General features: G+C 53.0%; 8 protein-coding genes across 8 annotated transcripts; 4 read left to right on the plus strand and 4 right to left on the minus strand.

The window, feature by feature from the left end:
• Positions 1 to 1,181: 1,181 nt before the first annotated feature.
• On the plus strand, positions 1,182 to 1,494 carry NECHADRAFT_9923 (uncharacterized protein; the record flags this gene model as incomplete). The annotated part of the gene is made up of 3 exons (XM_003051437.1): positions 1,182 to 1,253; positions 1,308 to 1,386; positions 1,445 to 1,494. Coding segments are annotated over 3 exons (201 nt in total), but the record flags the coding sequence as incomplete, so codon positions are not given.
• Positions 1,495 to 2,015: 521 nt separating this feature from the next.
• On the minus strand, positions 2,016 to 2,882 carry HTA2101 (histone 2A). Its single transcript, XM_003051877.1, has 3 exons — positions 2,718 to 2,882; positions 2,309 to 2,601; positions 2,016 to 2,257 (listed from the first exon to the last, which is right to left on the minus strand). Exons 1-3 carry the CDS (start codon positions 2,771 to 2,773, stop codon positions 2,202 to 2,204), a joined length of 405 nt encoding a protein of 134 aa, XP_003051923.1. The 5' UTR covers positions 2,774 to 2,882; the 3' UTR covers positions 2,016 to 2,201.
• Positions 2,883 to 4,692: 1,810 nt separating this feature from the next.
• HTB2101 (histone 2B) lies at positions 4,693 to 5,675 on the plus strand. The gene is made up of 3 exons (XM_003051438.1): positions 4,693 to 4,962; positions 5,037 to 5,108; positions 5,163 to 5,675. The coding sequence occupies exons 1-3, from the start codon at positions 4,800 to 4,802 to the stop codon at positions 5,339 to 5,341; spliced, it is 414 nt and encodes a 137-aa protein (XP_003051484.1). The 5' UTR covers positions 4,693 to 4,799; the 3' UTR covers positions 5,342 to 5,675.
• NECHADRAFT_37955 (uncharacterized protein) lies at positions 5,669 to 6,221 on the minus strand (the record flags this gene model as incomplete). The annotated part of the gene is made up of 2 exons (XM_003051878.1): positions 5,669 to 6,119; positions 6,169 to 6,221. The coding sequence occupies 2 exons, from the start codon at positions 6,219 to 6,221 to the stop codon at positions 5,669 to 5,671; spliced, it is 504 nt and encodes a 167-aa protein (XP_003051924.1).
• A 2,734-nt stretch (positions 6,222 to 8,955) lies between these two features.
• NECHADRAFT_103954 (uncharacterized protein) lies at positions 8,956 to 10,470 on the plus strand (the record flags this gene model as incomplete). Its single annotated transcript, XM_003051439.1, has 5 exons — positions 8,956 to 9,448; positions 9,503 to 9,523; positions 9,577 to 9,745; positions 9,804 to 10,014; positions 10,297 to 10,470. 5 exons carry the CDS (start codon positions 8,956 to 8,958, stop codon positions 10,468 to 10,470), a joined length of 1,068 nt encoding a protein of 355 aa, XP_003051485.1.
• A 241-nt stretch (positions 10,471 to 10,711) lies between these two features.
• NECHADRAFT_92391 (uncharacterized protein) lies at positions 10,712 to 12,438 on the minus strand (the record flags this gene model as incomplete). Its single annotated transcript, XM_003051879.1, has 3 exons — positions 10,712 to 10,834; positions 10,886 to 12,254; positions 12,329 to 12,438. 3 exons carry the CDS (start codon positions 12,436 to 12,438, stop codon positions 10,712 to 10,714), a joined length of 1,602 nt encoding a protein of 533 aa, XP_003051925.1.
• A 1,340-nt stretch (positions 12,439 to 13,778) lies between these two features.
• Positions 13,779 to 15,606, plus strand: NECHADRAFT_38033 (uncharacterized protein; the record flags this gene model as incomplete). Its single annotated transcript, XM_003051440.1, has 4 exons — positions 13,779 to 13,821; positions 13,953 to 14,120; positions 14,202 to 15,110; positions 15,164 to 15,606. 4 exons carry the CDS (start codon positions 13,779 to 13,781, stop codon positions 15,604 to 15,606), a joined length of 1,563 nt encoding a protein of 520 aa, XP_003051486.1.
• Positions 15,607 to 15,921: 315 nt separating this feature from the next.
• NECHADRAFT_37948 (uncharacterized protein) lies at positions 15,922 to 17,861 on the minus strand (the record flags this gene model as incomplete). The annotated part of the gene is made up of 3 exons (XM_003051880.1): positions 15,922 to 17,584; positions 17,653 to 17,747; positions 17,814 to 17,861. The coding sequence occupies 3 exons, from the start codon at positions 17,859 to 17,861 to the stop codon at positions 15,922 to 15,924; spliced, it is 1,806 nt and encodes a 601-aa protein (XP_003051926.1).
• Positions 17,862 to 18,300: the final 439 nt, after the last annotated feature.

Consider the following 18,300-nt stretch of genomic DNA (forward strand, 5'->3'; position numbering starts at 1 on the left):
GCTCCACTTAATGTGCCAGCCATGGCCCGATACGCCGACAACGCGGAGAACCGTGAGAAGGTTCCTTTTCTCATGTCGCTCTTGATGGAAAGAGAGCTTATTCAACCATCACAAGTCTCCTTGTTGAGTCTGTTCCTTCTCACATCTGACCATGTGCTTATCGCGAGATGTCGCAATCTAATCTGCTCAGCTCGCGATAAGGACTGGTGTCTGTGCGTAAGTGTAGAGTGACCGTGGCTGGTGTGGCTTGCCGAGAGATACGGGAGTGGCTGGTAATGGAATGGGCGGGGCTGGTGCAAATTATGGGTCAAACAACTCGACCACTCAGAAGTAGCCAAAAACTAATTCCAACCCAGGGGACGGAGCTTTCGGGAATCAATCCAACGTGGGGTTTTTGACAGCTCCGAGGCTCAATTCGAGCTCTTCAACGTTCATTTGTCAATTATCTCGTGGAACTGGTGCAAAAATCCTTCGGTTGTAAGATACAGTCAGCACATGAGGTCTTTGTGGGTAAAAATTAGAGTTGTAGGGGCTCATGTGATGAATTGTGCTGGATTCCAAACTCCGAGCCAGAAGACAGTCTCCCTGAATCATGCATCGAGACGGGACATTTGAAGAAGTCAGCAGAAAACGAAAAATATCACACCCATATATCAATACTACACTCAATCGATTCGCGTCACCCCAGAAACATAGATTCTAGATTATTAGGGCAATAAAAGAAGAAATAAGCCCAAGAAGTCCCTGTTTCTGTTTCCATGAGATGTATAGGGTAGGCTCAATATGGTCGGCAATTCTCCGGAACGAGGCCACAAGGCACCAATCAGTCTGCCGTCATTGTCGGCATTCTTCGTCGCAACACAACCTCACCCAAGACAACAGGTCAACACCGGATTCCATTGTGCGAGCGCCAGTCGGCGAGATACCTCACGAAACTCGATCAATTGCACCCTAGCGAGGAGTCTTTCTCGACTGGGCCCGGCCTCGCGCACCCTCAGCACCTCATCCACCATGTCGACGCGACGAGCTGCTCTGTCAGTAACCACAAACCCATCCGAACGGCCGAGCACACGACTGTCGAGCCCCTCGAGCTATACATGCTGACCTTTTTGGACTCTAGATCCCTCTACCGCCGCTCATTGAAGCTGGCGCTGGATTGGGCCGTCCACCGACACTTGTGGCGTGGCCAGGCTCTTTATATTCGCTCACTCTTCGAGGCCAACCGCAATGTGACTGATCCGAGACACCAAAGAGTGAGAGGACAATTGGCTGCCGGAGGACGAATGCGGGCTGACAATGGAATACAGGCTCTGTTGACGGAGACAGAGAAGCTACTGGAGAGCTGGAAGCACCCCGATCCCTACACGCCCCCGACTGCTCCCGGAGGTATGCTTGTCCATTGGCCAACGACGACCCTATGCAAGCTGCTAACAACGACTCACAGGCTCAAAGTTCGAGCGAAACCTGCCATCGCCTATCCTCGACCGTGAGCCGCTAACCCCTGCCCCCCATGGAGGAATCATATTGATACTGATCAACCGACAGCTCCCCCCCACCCCGTCAACCGACATTAAAACCACGGCCGGACTACCTGGGTTGTATGAGAATATATTTGTATATAGAGGGCATGGACGGGACAGCCGAACCAATTGTAGCATGAATCAAAGAAAGTTTTGGTCACTTGAGTTCTTCGTGCGGTTGCCGCGATACCGAAACGCATTTCCGAGCTCAGCAGACATCTACGATCGATCGATTTTCTACCAGAGCCGGTCTTGCTTTTCGCCACATCTAACCAAGGTTCATTTCCAATACCCAAACCTAGCTCAATCCAGCAACACCGAGACGAAATAATATCAACGAGTAAAGGCCATTCCTCCCTACAACAGACTGGAAACGCGAAGAGTTGTGAAGAGTCCGGAAAGACCGATGAGTTGTCGGAAACATTGTTGCAAATCGCATGTCGCTAAGATGGAAGAATTACAAATGCAGTACAGTTCGCTATCAGTATCAAGATGCCACAGGGGAAACAGGGTTGATCTTTGAAGTCTTCTTATTCATGACCATGCCGTGGGGGATTATTGTACAACCCTAACGCGCGAATAAAGTGATAAAAGCAACCGTGTGAACCCTGAACCGTGACCCCTTTGTCATGACGACCCAAACAACCCACCATCGCAAGAAAACACAAACCAACGACCCGCTTACAGCTCCTGGCTCGCGTTCTTGCCACCCTTGACAGTCTTCTTGGGCAGAAGATCTGAAAGAAACAAGTCAGTAATGGAATGCAAGAGTAAAGTAGGTAACGTACTCTGGTGGATGTTGGGTAGGACACCACCCTGGGCGATGGTGACGTGACCCAGAAGCTTGTTCAACTCCTCATCGTTTCGGATGGCGAGCTGGAGATGACGGGGGATGATACGGGTCTTCTTGTTGTCACGGGCAGCGTTGCCAGCCAACTCGAGGATTTCGGCAGCAAGATACTCAAGGACGGCAGCGAGGTACACAGGGGCACCGGCACCGACACGCTGAGCGTAGTTGCCCTTTCGGAGAAGACGGTGGACACGACCAACAGGGAACGCGAGACCAGCCTTGGAAGAACGCCTGTGGAAAACATGTGTAAGCATCAAGGTCAAAGAGAAAAGTGGAAGGCGCGTCATGAATAGCATCAAAACGCGACCAGGTTGGCGTGGCAATCTGGGAAAACGGGGGAGACTCACGATTGCGCGTTCTTGGAACCAGAGGCCTTGCCGCCAGACTTGCCGCCGCCAGTCATTTTGAAAGTGGGTTGGTTGGGGTGGTTTGGGTGAAAAAAGAAGTGAGTGAGTCTGGTGAGACTTTGCGACGAATGGATGAGTCGGAGAGCGTCGTGGTGATGACAATTGCGAGAAGTTGATGAGAGAGTCGAAGTTGGCGGGGGAGGTAGAGGTTAAGTACTTTTCGCGCGTCAGAGCTCTGATCCCAGATCACCCACGGGACGAGCGCGCGCGATTTGGCGCTAGCCCGATCAGGCGAAAATGGGCGTACCGAATAAAATAAATAAAAAACAGGCACACCTGCCACGCCTGTCTCCCTGGCACGGCGAAATAATAAAACCGACCTCCCCCCCAACGCGCGTGCCACCAAGGCCCAAAATCACCCACCCGCGTCTTTCTGGGTATCCTCCTTCACCCCCGACCGTCCACCTCGCACGATTTTTCACCTTTGTTCCTCATTTTCCGGCCGCGTGCTGAAATTTCTGCTCAGGAGCATTTGTTCATTGGAGGGAGGTCGGACGTCTGAAATCAGCATTGTTTTCCAGTACCCTTGGACACCCCGAGTCTTGCACTTTTTTCTGGTTCATCTCTTCTCGTTTGTCTGAGCCAGGTTTGTTGCTCGGTCGACTCGTTTTGCGTGATTTCTTTGGTAGGAGATATCGAGGGCATTTGGGCTTGTCCACTTGGTTTGATTGAGTTGGGTCTCTGGGTCAAGTCAAACCTTTTGTCTGATTTTGAACCTTTGTTGTTGTTGTTTGGGCTTGAAGCTCTTTCACTTCCATTTACTTTGGTGTTCGTAGGATATCTTCATCTTTTTGGGTCATGATCTATGAAGTTTGACACTTGTTCAAGCTTTGTAGAGTCATATTTTGCTTTAATGTTCCATCTTGGACGTATATAGGACCTCATTTGACTTAAACAACCCCATTTCAGGGCATCGTGACGTAGAAACCATGTGCATATGGTCCACAATTGAGCCCCAATGCTCCGGATCGGATCTCTAGGAGATCTCTCCATTCCGGCAGTCAACGGAGCCGGCAGCCCTGTGAGAGACTCGGACTCGGAGCTCCAGACTCTGGGGAATGTGGAGAGCGAGAGACGGGACGGAGACTGGCCAGCAGAGCGTCAACACCGGAGGACGAGCGGTCATCTGTCACGGCCGTGACGGGACATGTGCGGGAGCATCTGAGAAGGAACGGGCGCGTCCCCGGGGCGCGTCGGCCTCGAGCAGGGATGGGGAGACGCCAGTGGAAGTACGAGCTTAGATGCTGAAGGTTCTACGATGCTCATTCACGATGCAAAAGTGACGATATCTACGCGAGTTTTCGGGACAGCATGGCGTTGCAACACGGGTTCTACACAACATGAAGATGACTCTAAGTGAAGAAGGCATGCTATGGTAGTAGAGGTCAAGAATGTGTGATGTGTAGAAGGAAAGAAGTAAAAGAGTGGGAGAAGATTGACCCAGTCGGCAAGCCGAGGAAGGATGATGAAGACGAAGACGGAGATAGTGGCTGGGCTAGGTTGATTTAGCAATGGAAGAGGCCAGCTGCGCGCGAGATCACGGAAGGCAGACCAGAAGCGGTGCACTCCTCAGGATGACGAAAAGAGAAGCCAGTGGGGCGACTGCGTCTCTCTCTCGCATCAAAAAAGAGAACCAGCAGCATGTTGGCTGTCGCGCAAATCCGGCCAATCAAAAAATAGGACACTCGCCATTTTTTATTTTCCCAGCAGTCCAAGGGGAATGAAAAGAAAAAGAGGGCCACGCAGGCGCGACCAGCAACGCCCAGATCACCTCCACCCTGCCAACCTCTCCCGCTAGCAGGCACGCGTGCGCACGCCCCCCAAGTGCAATCAGTAACCCGCTTGCACCGACGCGCGCCCAGCTACAAAAAGCCTACCCACCCCCCGATCTTCCTGTCTCGCCATCACTTTCCATCACCACCAGCTCTCTTCGCCGCAACACACGCTCGCGTTCTCGCACATCCAACTCAACCACACTCTTCGACTTTTCAGTCTTTTTTCACCGATCTCACATCTTTCAAAATGCCTCCCAAGGCCGCCGACAAGAAGCCCGCCTCCAAGGCCCCCGCCACTGCCTCCAAGGCTCCCGAGAAGAAGGATGCCGGCAAGAAGACCGCTGCTTCTGGTGACAAGAAGAAGCGCTCCAAGACCCGCAAGGAGACTTACTCTTCTTACATCTACAAGGGTGAGTTCCAATCCCATTCGCGCCTTTTCGCGTCACGCTTTTTCCAAACGCGTCAAACTAACTTGCATCTCCAGTCCTCAAGCAGGTCCACCCCGACACTGGTATCTCCAACCGTGCCATGTCCATCCTGAACTCTTTCGTCAACGGTATGTTTTGGTTCATCTGTCGTCTCCAAGTCCATTATCCTAACTTTGACTCAGATATCTTCGAGCGCGTTGCTTCTGAGGCTTCCAAGCTGGCTGCCTACAACAAGAAGTCCACCATCTCTTCCCGAGAGATCCAGACCTCTGTCCGCCTGATCCTCCCCGGTGAGCTTGCCAAGCACGCTGTCTCTGAGGGTACCAAGGCCGTCACCAAGTACTCCTCCTCGACGAAATAAGTGGCTTGACTTGCTGGTTTGTTTTGGTCAATTGGTTTTTCTCGCGTGGCATCAGGGTGTCATGACTCCGAGGTTTCATGGGCATCTGGCCCTGTTTTTAGGAGCCTCATAATGCGTTACGGATGGTTTTGTTTTTCACTGGGGGCAATGTCTTCACACACGGGCAACGGGGTTCGCGGTTGTACAATAAACATCGAGAAATAGGGTCTCGATAACATGAATTCGTGCACTTGAAAGCCCCCTTCTATTTGCATAGTGTTACAGGTGTTGTCCGGTTCTCAGCTCACAGCTCCAGTCCTTCCTGATGTTCGCGTATCGAATCAATATCTAGCCGAGTCCGGCCTTTGACCGCTTCATTGCGTGCGTGACAGGTTGCAGAATTCCCTTGTTGTTCATGGCACCCAGCGCCGTACCAGAACTCCACCCCATCTTTTCCAGCATGGCGCGACCGCGATTCTCAACACCAAGCTCTGGCGCTGAGCCGCCCACGATCTCACCATCTTGGTAGGTCGCAGCCGCAATACTTGCGCCGCCACGGACAGGTGGAAGCCGATTCGACTTTTTACCTTTCATGTCGAGTCGAGGGAAGTATCGTCGGTTGACGCGATTAATGGCTTGATCGAAAGTCACTGCTACGTAGGGAAGCGTGCGAGCTGTACGATAGAGAGTTGGTCTTCGCTGGTCTCCCTTGCCCGTCGACTTGGACTTGATTTTGAACTTATTGGCCAGCTCATGGATCATCTTTCGCGCATTGTTGTCCATGGGTGGTAGCGTAAGTCTAGGAAGTGGTCAGCAAACGACTGGCGGAATGTGGAGGATGGACTCACTGCTCATCAGAGCTCACGAGGAACGCTCGTAGCTCTTCTGCAACCTGATCCATATTCATGCCATCCGGGTATTTGACACGAAGATCGTCAGGGTTGGCCTTCTTTCCGAGCATCCCAAGCGCGCGCAACTCCTCTCGCTGCTTCTTACGTTCAGACTTCTTTTGTCGGTCAGTTTTCCAGGCGGCTTGGAGTTGCGCCTCCAATTCCGAGTCGGATAGGTTGAACGTGATCTGCGCCTTTGCGCCCTTGCCCTTGCGCCGCCGCAAGCTGGGTCGTTCCCAATCCATCAGGTCAACCTCGTCGTCAACTCCCGGATATCGCTTCTTGGCCTTCTTGTCGCTAGAGGAATCCGAATCACTCGATGAATCGCCGAAATTGACGTCGTCCATGCCCAGGTCCTGGCTCAATTCTTGGCCTGCAATGAGTCTTGCCAGTGTCTCGTCGTCGATTTCGCTAGGCATTTCGTCGTCCTCGTCCTCGCCCTCCTCCTCAGACAAATCCTCCTCTTGGTCTTCCTCTGAATCACTTGTCTCCGGGTCCTTTTTCTTGGAGGAGGCGCGTTGCTGTTTGGATGTTGCGACATGTGAGTCAGACGCATCCTCTTCAGCATCGTCCGATTCGCTTCCACCGTCGATGAGTTGTCGGAAATACTCATCATCGCTATTTTCCTTCATGTTGGCGATGTAGTCTGCGAGGATGGCATCTTCCTCCTCCTGTAGTTCTCTTCGCGCGTTTCTCTTTTCGCGCTGTTTCTCCTTCTTCTCCTTCTTAGATAGCTTCTTGCGATTCCGTGGCTCGACGCTCAATTCGGGTGCGGGTGACGGTGGTGCTGGTGCCGACTCAGTGATGATTGTTTGCTCGACGACCCGTATCTCGGTCTGCATTTGAGCCATGTTGATCTCTTCCGTCTGCGGAGGCTTTCGTGGGGCTGCGCGACCCTTGAACAGGATAACCTCCTCGCTCGAGCTGCTGCTTCTTGAAGACGGTCGCTCTGGGATCTCGACTGAGCCCTGCTGAAGCTTGGGCTGTGACTGGTCTCCTTTCAGGTCAAAGAAAAATGATGGTTCCTCCGAGGTTTCATTGTCGGGCTCGACTTGGGCTTGGATAGCTTCTTCGAGTTCGTCAGGTCCGATAAAATGATCATCTTCGTCTGAGTCCTCCTCCACGTCCGCCTCGTGCCCGCCTCTCTCGCCGTGGTTGTCAATCTCGTTGTCGGACTCATCTTGTGTATCGACTTGCATGTCTCGTTGGGTACTGATTTCAGGCGACGCCGTGGTGGTTGGTTCTTCAGCTTCGTCATTTTCTTCGTCAAGCAGCACGTCTAGTAGCTTCAATGGTTCAGTTGGCCCAGCGCTGACAAACTTGACGGGTCGCATGCGCAAGTTATTCCATCTGGAAGGGTCATGCTGGGAAGTCTGTCGAGCTTCGTCTGCGAGTGTAAACCCAGCTGTGGTGCTGTCAGTAAGCCGGCCATAGCACATCCTCGGGCTCCGGGTGTCTACCCAGTAGTGTATTGGGCTGGTTACCGGTGGTCTCTTCTCTGATGAAGTTTACTCGGGCTGGTGCAGGCGAATAGTTGCCGCGTCCACGAAAGGCTCCTCGGCCTCCGCGACCTCCTCGTCCACCTCGGGCGTTCTTTGCGCCACGAGGCGTAGAGGCTCCCTTCTTGTTTCTCGGCATGGCGAACTATGAATCGATCGCCGGCATTGTGAAGGCTCCTCACAGTCGATGGAGCGGGTGGCGGTTTGGCCGTAGATGTATGAGCCTCCAGCACAGAGCGTTTGTGTAAAAAGTCTCACGCAGTGGATGCTAGCAAAAGCTATGTTGTTGACAACAAAAAGAGTCACCCCGCGGTGGGTATCTCGGCCTGTGACGCTTTTTGATTGGCTTTTTCAAAAGACTGTGGAGTTGTCCCAGACGATGAGAGTCATGGAAACGTTGTGTGCAGCAGGGGTGCTTGGTGGGGCCGGTGCTTGCGGCCAAGCGGGGATCAGCAGGTGGAGACCGCAGCTATGGTGCGTCACTTCAATGAGTGCGTGCATCGCTCAGGTGTAGGGTAATTGTTGGGAGCCTCCAGCTCGGGTTTATGCGCCTGATTCTTGGGTAGTTGGGAGTTCAATAGCCTTTCATATTTGATAGATGAGTTACTTGACTGTTTTACGTGCTTCTCCAAATTTTTCTCCGTCTTGATCGGATCGTGTGGTGTTTTCGTCTTATTTGCCAGCTTTGACGATGAAATCACTTGAACTCTCTAACATTATTTGCATGAGCTTCAACATAATCTTTGTGAATGCAGACATAATCAGAAACACGGACAAAGGACAGCAAACACGTGTCAAATTTCGCGTCAAGTAGTGAAACAAATACGAAGAACACATAAAAAAGGCATATTGACATCAACCATGCCCTAGATCGACCATCATCATCCCCATCGCTCTCGATTTCTCACATCGCGTCGAGTGGTCCGTGCGCAGGATTCCTTTGCACCTGTTGCCTGTGGGGCTCCACCTCATCCGGAACCACCACCTCAGGCGGCCTTGAGGAGGGAGTCACAAGCCGCCGCTTCCCCCGCCGCCGCCGGCCCCAGCTGACTCCCCACACAGCCAGACCCAAGACCCATTTGCTGCCTTCGCCAGCAGCTTCGTTATCCATCTCAAGTCGCCATCGTCTCCCTTCATTACACAACACTCTTCATACTAGGCTCCCGATCGGATCACAGCCCACTCCAGTATCGACACCGACACTTGCAGATGCCAGCTTGACACAGTCGCACAGGTTACAGCCGCTATGGAAGCCGCCATGGCCAACGTCGACCTTGGGCGCTATCGGCGAATAGTGCAGATGTTCTGGGATCCCGAGCCGACCAACGATGTCGCCCACGACCAACCCGTGTGGTGCCTCGGACACTCATACAAGCTCAGTGACAGCAAAAGCACCAAGAACGACAACCGCAGTCCCCAGACACCGCCCCCAGCGCCGAAGCCAGACGCAGAGGCTCAAGACACCAGTCGACCGCCCGTCCCACCAGTCAACGCACCCGAAACCCCACCGGAATCGATATCGAGCAGCTTCTCGTCATCGCTAGCATATGATGAACCAACAAAAGACAACGGCTGGCCGCCACAATTCATGGCCGATTTCGAGTCGAGGATCTGGATGACGTATAGGTCTGAATTCGAGGCCATCCCTCGATCAACCAACCCACAAGCCACTTCCTCCCTCTCGCTATCGATGAGGTTGAAGAGCCAGCTGGGTGATCAGAGCCCTTTCTCTTCCGACAGTGGATGGGGTTGCATGATTCGATCAGGCCAGAGCCTGCTTGCAAATACCATAGGCATGATCCGTCTGGGCAGAGGTAAGAAGTCATGTTAGTCGTACAGTGCCAACACCCAGCTCACTTATCATTAGACTGGCGCCGAGGACAATCACCACATGAAGAGCGGGAAATCATTAAATTGTTTGCCGACCACCCTAACGCCCCCTACTCCCTCCATAGCTTCGTCCGTCATGGTGCCAGCGCGTGTGGCAAGTACCCAGGCGAGTGGTTCGGACCGTCAGCAACTGCCCGGTGCATCCAGTAAGTCAACAGAACAAGCCCAAGCTCTCCCGCAGTTCACTAATCGACGTTCCACCAGAGCGCTTGCGAACTCGCACGAATCATCACTTCGAGTATACTCAACAGGCGACGGCCCCGACGTTTACGAGGACGAGTTTATGAAGATTGCGAAGCCAGAGGGGGAAGCATTTCATCCCACGCTCATTCTTGTTGGAACTCGTCTGGGAATCGACAAGATAACGCCTGTCTACTGGGAGGCCCTCATCGCATCCCTACAAATGCCCCAGTCTGTAGGAATTGCAGGGTAAGCCACGTGAATCCCCATGATATGAACTTGCCGATAACCCGTATCTAGCGGCCGCCCATCCTCATCACACTACTTTGTTGGGGCACAAGGTTCGTTCTTGTTCTACCTCGACCCCCACCATACCAGACCCGCACTCCCCTACCACGAGAACCCAGACGACTATACCGAGGAGGAGATCGCATCTTGTCACACTTCCCGACTACGTCGCATCCACGTTCGTGAGATGGATCCGAGCATGTTGATAGGATTTTTGATCCGAAGCGAGGACGACTGGCAGAATTGGAAGCGATGCGTAAAGCACGTCCAGGGCAAGTCGATTATCCACGTAGCGGATCGAAGCGCGCTCCTTGGAGGCTCCAGTGAGGGTCGGGAGAGTGCGATTGATGAAGTGGAGACGCTGAGTGATGATGATGATGCGGACACCATTCATGAGGCCTAGTTTGGTTGGGTTGGTTGGCGTCTTGGTTGTGTTTGCTGCTTTGCCATTGAATAGGCGGTGGGCTTGGGAGTTATACTAGGGATAGATGAATACGAATTCGAACGAACCAGCTTATACCATTCCCAGATCCCAGTCTCTGTCTTGTGTACGGCAGTAGTCATCCGGGACGTAGTCATCGTTTTGGTCGCGCTTGGCCGTAGACGTGAGAACACATTTGAGTGTATTTGTTGCCAAGAGATGTTCAGCGTTTTTTCCTCTGGCCGCCTCCGGTTGCTGGTTTCAACGAGGCATGACCTTCGTCGCGGATGTGTGTAAAGAGCTTGGTCCTGGAAGAGAATGTCTCCCCGCAGACTCCGCATTTTTGCTGTGACAAGTTGTTAGCCAGTGTCAATCTAGACCGGGGTGATGTTCATACCCCTTCATCCTGCTGCTGGGTTTGGGCGGCCGCAGCTTTCTTGGCGCGTTTGGCCTTGGCCTTTCCTATCTTCTTGCCTTGCGAGGGCTCATCAACGGAAAGGTCCTTGGCAGCAGCAGAGAGCTCCTCATCAGAGTTATTCGCTGCCTCCTGCGTCGCCTTGGAGGGCGTAAGCCTCTCTTCGACCACATTTCGGGGCGCATAGTCGCCATCATCAGACACATCGGCAGACTCCGCTGGGCTCGGATCTTGGTGTTTGCCCTTGGAGGGGGGTGACCTCTTCCCGGCTAATGTCTCTGAATTGTCCGAGTCCTCTTTCACCTTTTCTTCCGGAATGGGATCATGCTTGCCCCCTTCGGCTGCCTCCGGCGCAGGCGTGGCATCAACCTCATCAAGTTGCAATTCAACGCCTTCGCGCTTCATTTGTCGCTTGATCTGTTGGACAGCCTTAATGTGTTTCTTGCTCCTTTCATGCGCCTCCATCTGTTTCTCGCTCTTGAACGACTTGTTACACACGACGCACTCAAGAATCTCCACAATCTCCTCCTCTTCAGACTCAGAGAAACTCCCCTCTGCGACACCGTTGTCGGACGACCGAGACTTAGCCCACTCGGGGACTTCGTACTCAGCCATACGCTCTTGATTTGCAGCACGCGACCTCGCGGCTTGTGCGGCGGCGGCATTTCGTAGGGAAGCTTGGCGTTCGGCGTGGGATTGCGAGTTGGGCAGATACCGAGGATCGCGCTTCCGCACGAAGCTCACGAGAAAGTTTACAGCATCGTTGAACTCGCGAATGGCATCGTCGCGCATTTTCTTGTTTTCCTTTTCCATCAGGCGGCGAACACGGCGGTCGGGGGCATCAGACAGGCGATACTTGTCCTTCCAAGAGAAAGATTTGGCAGTGGAGAAGCCAGACCAAGCATTGTAAAAGGGCTTTACGACTGTCTCGTAGTCGTCATCAGACGAGCCGAATGTTGGGTATTCTCGGATGTCGACGTCTTCGTTTTCGGCCGCCACCTCCTCCTCAAGAGCCAGGTGTTCAAAAGTCTCCCTGCAGATTCCATAGAATCCCGTGGGTTCGTCATCGAAAGGTACTGCGGCATTGAACTTGCGGATCAAGCTCATAATCTCCTCGGCCGAGGTAAGTCGCACATTGCGGAACGTTGCTGGATTGCCATCTGCGTCGTTGTCGTCCTGACCGCTCAGAATGGCATCGCGGTGCGAGTCGTACCATGCCCTCTCCTGGGGGTCGGATAGGATTTCATATGCGGACTGGACCTCGGCGAAGCGACGGGTGGCCTCCTCGACGTCGTTGAAGTTGCGATCGGGGTGAAGCTCGAGAGCCTTTCGACGGTAAGCTCGCTTGATCCTGGAGAAATATGTTAGTCAAGGCCGGCCTTGCCAGCTTATAAAAAAACTAGGAGACCAGATGGGGAGAAGTACTCATCGTCGGTTGCTGAACGTTCAACGCCAAGCAGATCGTAGTAACATGTCTTTGCAACTGGAGCGGCGCCTGAAGCGTCAGAGTGCTCCGAGGACTGCTGGGCCCCCATGGCTCTGTTTGTAAAGTACAGGCGAGTATATGCGAAATTTCCCAAGAAGCCAGATGTGAATCTAATGGGGTCTCGCGGTAGTTTATTCCTTAGTAGAGGTCTCTCAAGCTGTGTGACGAAGGAGGGGCATCGCGGGGCAGAATCTGGAGATTTTTATTGAAGAGATTGTTGTGCAGGCTACGGTTGTTCCCCGCAGGATCAAACTCCGCCCTTGCTTGGCGACACATGTTTCTAGAAGGACAAGTTAATTAACTGACAGATCAGTAAGCTTATTCGTTGGACTGAGTGGACTTTTGCCGGATGATTCAAGCCTGCTTTTAGTTACTCATATCGACTCATCGGATATGACTAACCACGGTTGCAGGCATTCCCACTCGAAGCATCCGCGCCACATAGGTCTGGACTAACACAACGGATTCACAACATATATCTACACTTGGATATTTGCACATTATCGTGTTCTTGTGTTCCATGTAAGATGCTCGGTGACCCAGTACCCGTCAAAGCTCTAGCGTTACATGGACCCTGCCAATTAAGGGACGCATTGCGTACACGGGGTTGAGAGGAACGGAAGGAGCTGCAAGGTTGATCGACGAGCTAGAGAGAGCACGGACTATTCAGAGCTCTCAATGATAGTCTGCTCTGTCTCTGGCATCATCATTTTGATGAACTCGGTCCTCTCCCCTTCCCCCTTGACCTCATCTGGCTGATGAACCATGGACGGGAGGTATCCCAGAACCGTGTCGAGCCAATCACTAGGTCTCGAACCAAGGCAAACTGCCCAAAGACCCCATCGAACGACCTGGGTCTCGGCGTCGCCTTTGGCCTCGGTCAACGAAAATGGTCGGCAACCTTCTCGAACGGTCGAACCATCTGATTCATGTCCGGTTGACGCCTCTACCGTCGCCGGCACGAGATTGCCGAGAGCCCACTCAGGCTGCTAGCCTCCCATTAATCCCTACCCGTTCCTCGCCGTTCCCACCGCGAGAAAGAGGTCATTCGCTAAAATCGGTACCAACCTTTGTCTGGGCATGTCTGAATCCAGCCAAGACCCTCGTCGACATCGATATTTTCCATCCACGAGACCACTCTTGCAACAAACCCATTCACACGGCGCATTTTCGTCACTGTTCCTCTTCTTTTTCTTTTCGTGCCCCCCTTCTGAGTGATATATCACTTTTGCCTTTTGCCATTCACTGTCCTTTAAGTCTTGCTTCTAGCGTCACGTCCCCTTCTTCTATTCTTGTTCTTTTTGCCACCAACTCCCCAATATCGCAACTGGTCGCGTGCTCCTCATGCAAGCACCCTAACATTTTGGCCCTACCAGCAGCGTCAACACGATGAAGTTTGCTCACGACTTTAAGCAGATCCTGCGGACTCAGGGTATGTTTCACTATTTGGCTTAACTCTTTGACAATATCCAGTTCTTGGCTCTTTGTCCCTGCTTTTTCAGCGCACAACTCAAGCGACATTCACACTTGTGCGACATCTCCAAACTGACTGATCTGATGCAGATTTTCCACCTCATTGGGTCGACAATGCCATCCCATACAGCCAGCTCAAGAAATGTCTCAAAAAGGTCGCGCGAGAGCTGCATGAACTGGGTCTTGATCCAGAGACACTGCGCGAACTTCTCAAGCCCGACACAACATCTCCCGTGGCCCTGAACTATAAGCTCAACGGTAGGCCTATTCCCGCAACCTTATGCATTTCGTGCCTCCAGCAGGTGCAACGGTCGTGCATCGGAAACTGATTGCGCATAGGCGGCTCCGACTCTCATCTCCGCCCCAAGCTCACCGTCCAGCTCCATCTTCAAGATGGCGTGCCAGTTGATGCCTCGCTAGCACCAAACTCGCGGGAGTTCCTCAATAAGATCGCCGCAAATCTCCCCAAGGGCGCTCGGCCACCCGCCGAATCAGAGACGAAATCCGACACTGAGTCCGTGACGAGCCTACCTAAATCCGAAAATTCTGATACGCTGGTCGAGGCCAGTCCCCCGTTTGTTGCAGAGACTGTCGATAAGCTCGCCGACGATACAATCGAGAGACTTGTCATCTCCCCCGCCGACAAACCTGTCGATGAGACCGCAAAGAAGCCCACCACCAAGACCGCTCTGGAATCCTCTGTTGAACCGACGACCGAAATCTCGACCGGCGCACAGGTCCAAGCTCCGGCATCGGACTCAACCACTCCCCCGACCGAGAAGGATGATGGAACCTACGAAATCATTGAGGTCCCTCTTGTTTTCGATGCCGAGTTTTTTGATATGCTGCAGAGTGATGTGACGAATCTCGACGCCCTTCAAGCCGAGGAAGAGAAGAATATGACATCCGAGATCGTCGCCCTCGGCAAGGAAGTTGAGCAGGTCGCAAAGCCCAAACGGTTCTCCAAGACTGACCTCGCACGATGGCGTCAAATCTTCGAGCTCTACCTGGATGCAGAGATCTTCTTCGCCACCCACGAGCAGGACCACGGTTCCCGAACCAGCCAGGTGGCCCTGAAGCAGCTGCAGTGGTTCCAGAATCAAGTTGAAAAGGAGGGAATTGCCAAAGGTTTCAAACTCGCAGAGAGTCAAGCGGCCTATACACGTTTCATCAACCTGAACGCTTCGCTCCTCAAGAATTTGCAATTCCAGGAGCTCAACAAGACTGCCGTGGCCAAGATTCTCAAGAGTGAGTTGGACCCTCTCCCTCTAATAACATACACAATACTGACCTTGTTTCAGAGTTTGATAAGCGTACGGCACTGGGCGTATCGAGGAAGTTCCCCACTGTAGTACACTCCGACAAGCTTCTGGCAGGCAGCATTTCCAAGGATGTCTGCGCAAAGATGTCTCAAGAGCTCGTCTCTGTGGTCCCTCAGTTGAACGACTACCTCTGCCCGGTGTGCTTTTCAGTAGCATACATGCCTATTCGCCTTGATTGCCAACACGTTTTTTGTATTCGCTGCATCATCAAGATCCAGCGTCGAAAGGAAAGGCACTGCCCACTGTGCAGAGCCGATGTCGTCCTGAAAGCCTCTGCTGACCACCTTGATTTTGAGCTTCAAAAGTACATGAAGAAGTACTTTGCGAAGGAAGTCAAGGAGAAGCAGCGAGCCAACGAGATTGAGCGTGGAATTGAGGACTACGGGCCTGGTTACGTTCACCAGGAATGCACCATAATGTGAGGTGCTAGGGGGTGCAGCACGACTCGCCCCATGACACTATGATTGTCACATTTCATGATAGCGTTTAGCGGTTGGAATTAATTCGATTGACAAGTGTCAGACTAATCATGGTAGCACAAAATATATACGTAAGTCATTGATCTTTTTACTTTTTATCACAATCTCCCAGTTGCCAACATCGGACTGACATGAACCTAGATCCCGGCATAGACAACTTAGATTGGACGATAATCCATAATTGGGTAATCTGGGTGATATAGACAGAAGGCGTCATGGGAGGAGAGCAGAACCATCATCCATAACGGTCTTATTCCATCATGAGCTCGACACTGGGACAGCCTCAGCCGCTTTCAGGGCACCCAGGAAAATACTCTCGAGTTCTGCCGGCTCCTCTAGACCGACGCTGACACGGACAAGATCGGGATCGACACCAAACTGCGCAGCCCAGTCCAGCTCTTGGTAATGAGCGAGCAGCGCGTACGGCGAGCACAGCGTAAAGTTGGTTCCCAGGCTGGGTCCCTTGGCAAGGGGTAGGGCGTCAAAGAAGGCTTGCGCCTGGGCCTTGTGGTGGAATACGACGGAGAGTAAACCGCCGTAACCCCCGTTGGGAAGACGTACGGCCTCGTAGTGAGGTTTGGAGTCGTTATACTTGGGGTAATAGATGCTCTTCACAACGGGATGCGTTCGTAGCACCTCGCAAATAGCTTCTGAATTGGCATTGGTGCGCACTACGCGCGACTCAAAGTCTCGGCTGTTCCTCTCCATGAAGATGACGTCCTCGGGCCAGTATGTGTCCTCATAGTCTTGCTCCATGGCCGTCTTGAGAACGCGGTAGTACTTGCTCTCGGGGTTGAGGATGGCACTTCCACCCATGACGTTGGAGTCTCCAGAAAAGATCTTTGTAAGACTGCTGACGACGATATCGGCGACGGGCAAGACGTTGATGTTTGCAAACGTGCCTATCGTCTCGTCGATCACGACAGCAAAGTCGTAGTCGTCGGCGAGCTTTCGGATTCGCGCAAGGTCCGGACATGTAAGGAGGGGGTTTCCTGGGAACTCGCAGAAGAGGCCGAGGAAGCGCTCTCCGTTCTTCAGCCTGGTCTCGAGATCGTCCAGGTCTGCACCAGAAGCGTGCCCGTAAAAGAGACAGCCGGGGCCGAACTTTTGCAAGATCTTGAGGGTATCGACATAGGGGAAGCCAAAGTTGATGCTCTTGGCCGGCTCTCTAGCCTTGAGCAGGGCGCGGTGGGCGTTAAAGATGGCGTTCATGCCGGCGGGGTACAGATAGACATCGGCCTCCTCGAGAGTCTTGATGCCGCGGGTGTTGTCCGTCATGGCAGGGAGGGGGCCGTTGTGGAGGTCAACGTCGTGAGCCATGGCACCGGCGATACGCCTGCGGATGGCCGACTTGGCGCGCTCAACCATGGAGAGCTCGAGGTTCCTGCCGAAGCGCTCCTCAAGGAAGCGCGAGCTCTCCAGAGACTCGACGGGAGCCGGAGGAGAGGGCGGCTTGGGGATATGCGACACGACACCGTCGACAGAGCCGGGGCGCTGATAGCGCTTGGGACCGCGGAAAGGCCTACTGGCAGTCTCGGGAGGAGTTTGCGCAGCCGCAACTGGGATCAAGAGTTCATCCTGGAAAAGCCTGTGACAGAACTCGGCACGTCTGCTAGAGGTGCCATCACCAGTGTGCTGCCAGTACTGCTTGGCAATAGGAAACGCCTCCTCAGGGTAGAGGACGGCTGAGATGGTGGAAGATAGCTTCTTCAGCTGGGGAGAAAGCTCTTTGGATTTGTCCAGAGTAAAGTCAATGGTGTCAACCTGGCGCGCAATCTCAGGAGAGGCACGCTGGCGGATGAACTCGAGACAGCGCTTTGCAACTCTAGGCGTGGGGAAGAGCATGGCCTGCTGGCCGGGTCGGCCATGGCGAGTGACGATGTCCTTTGCAAAGGCTTGAATACCCCTATGGACAAAGAAGCTATATTGAACAATGGTGTAAGTCAATGGCCAGAGGTCAACTTGAGGTGAGTCAGGAGATAGGCTCACCGAGGGTAGCCTGTTGTCATGCGGCCAACAACCCATTCTTCACCTTCCTCATATCCGACGTTGGCCTTCCAAGTAGGTAGGGAGACGCTGACGGCCTAAACGCATCGAGTCAGCCCATCTATAATGAAATATGCACGTTGAGCACGTCTTGCTGAACTCACATGCGCCGTGTCGGGAGGAATAGACTCGCCGAGTTCAATTATAGGCATGGCGAAGATTTTTTACACAAAAAGTCGCCCAAGGTCTGAAATATCGATATATCTCACTCGAGACTTGTGCTGTAGAAAGTGTTACACTGTTCGTTGGGATAGAGTGTGAGTTGAATGCAGCGAATCGACTTTTTTTGCTTCTCACGATTTGAGGCGCCGTTGTGGTAGGGATGTGAAAAAAGTGGCCGAGAATCGGAGTGTGTGCGTGAGTCTTGCAGTAGTATCGAGGTGGTAGTGACAAAAGAGGCTACGGCAAAAGGCTTGTTTGTGGGCGAGCCATCCACTTTAGCTTCCAGGCGGGACAAGCACTCTTGTAGAGAAGCGGAGATGCCTTGGTTTAGTAATTCTGGCCCTGCTCGTCCCTTTTGCCTCTTTGCTCCTGACGCTCTCCCCGTTCATCGAGGGATTTAACTGTTGGAAAAATCCGCTACATCGGTGA

Source organism: Fusarium vanettenii (genome assembly GCF_000151355.1).
Source record: "Fusarium vanettenii 77-13-4 chromosome 4 genomic scaffold NECHAsca_3_chr4_2_0, whole genome shotgun sequence".
In the NCBI taxonomy this organism is placed as follows: domain Eukaryota; kingdom Fungi; phylum Ascomycota; class Sordariomycetes; order Hypocreales; family Nectriaceae; genus Fusarium; species Fusarium vanettenii.

Bases quoted from the DNA above. Each gene is read 5' to 3' on its own strand.
- HTB2101 (XM_003051438.1), top strand. From the start codon at position 4,800: ATGCCTCCCAAGGCCGCCGACAAGAAGCCCGCCTCCAAGGCCCCCGCC. The intron at 4,963-5,036 runs GTGAGTTCCAAT...TTGCATCTCCAG, and splicing joins CTCTTCTTACATCTACAAGG to TCCTCAAGCAGGTCCACCCC. The intron at 5,109-5,162 runs GTATGTTTTGGT...ACTTTGACTCAG, and splicing joins CCTGAACTCTTTCGTCAACG to ATATCTTCGAGCGCGTTGCT.
- HTA2101 (XM_003051877.1), bottom strand. From the start codon at position 2,773: ATGACTGGCGGCGGCAAGTCTGGCGGCAAGGCCTCTGGTTCCAAGAAC. The intron at 2,602-2,717 runs GTGAGTCTCCCC...TGTTTTCCACAG, and splicing joins GGTTCCAAGAACGCGCAATC to GCGTTCTTCCAAGGCTGGTC. The intron at 2,258-2,308 runs GTACGTTACCTA...TGTTTCTTTCAG, and splicing joins CCTACCCAACATCCACCAGA to ATCTTCTGCCCAAGAAGACT.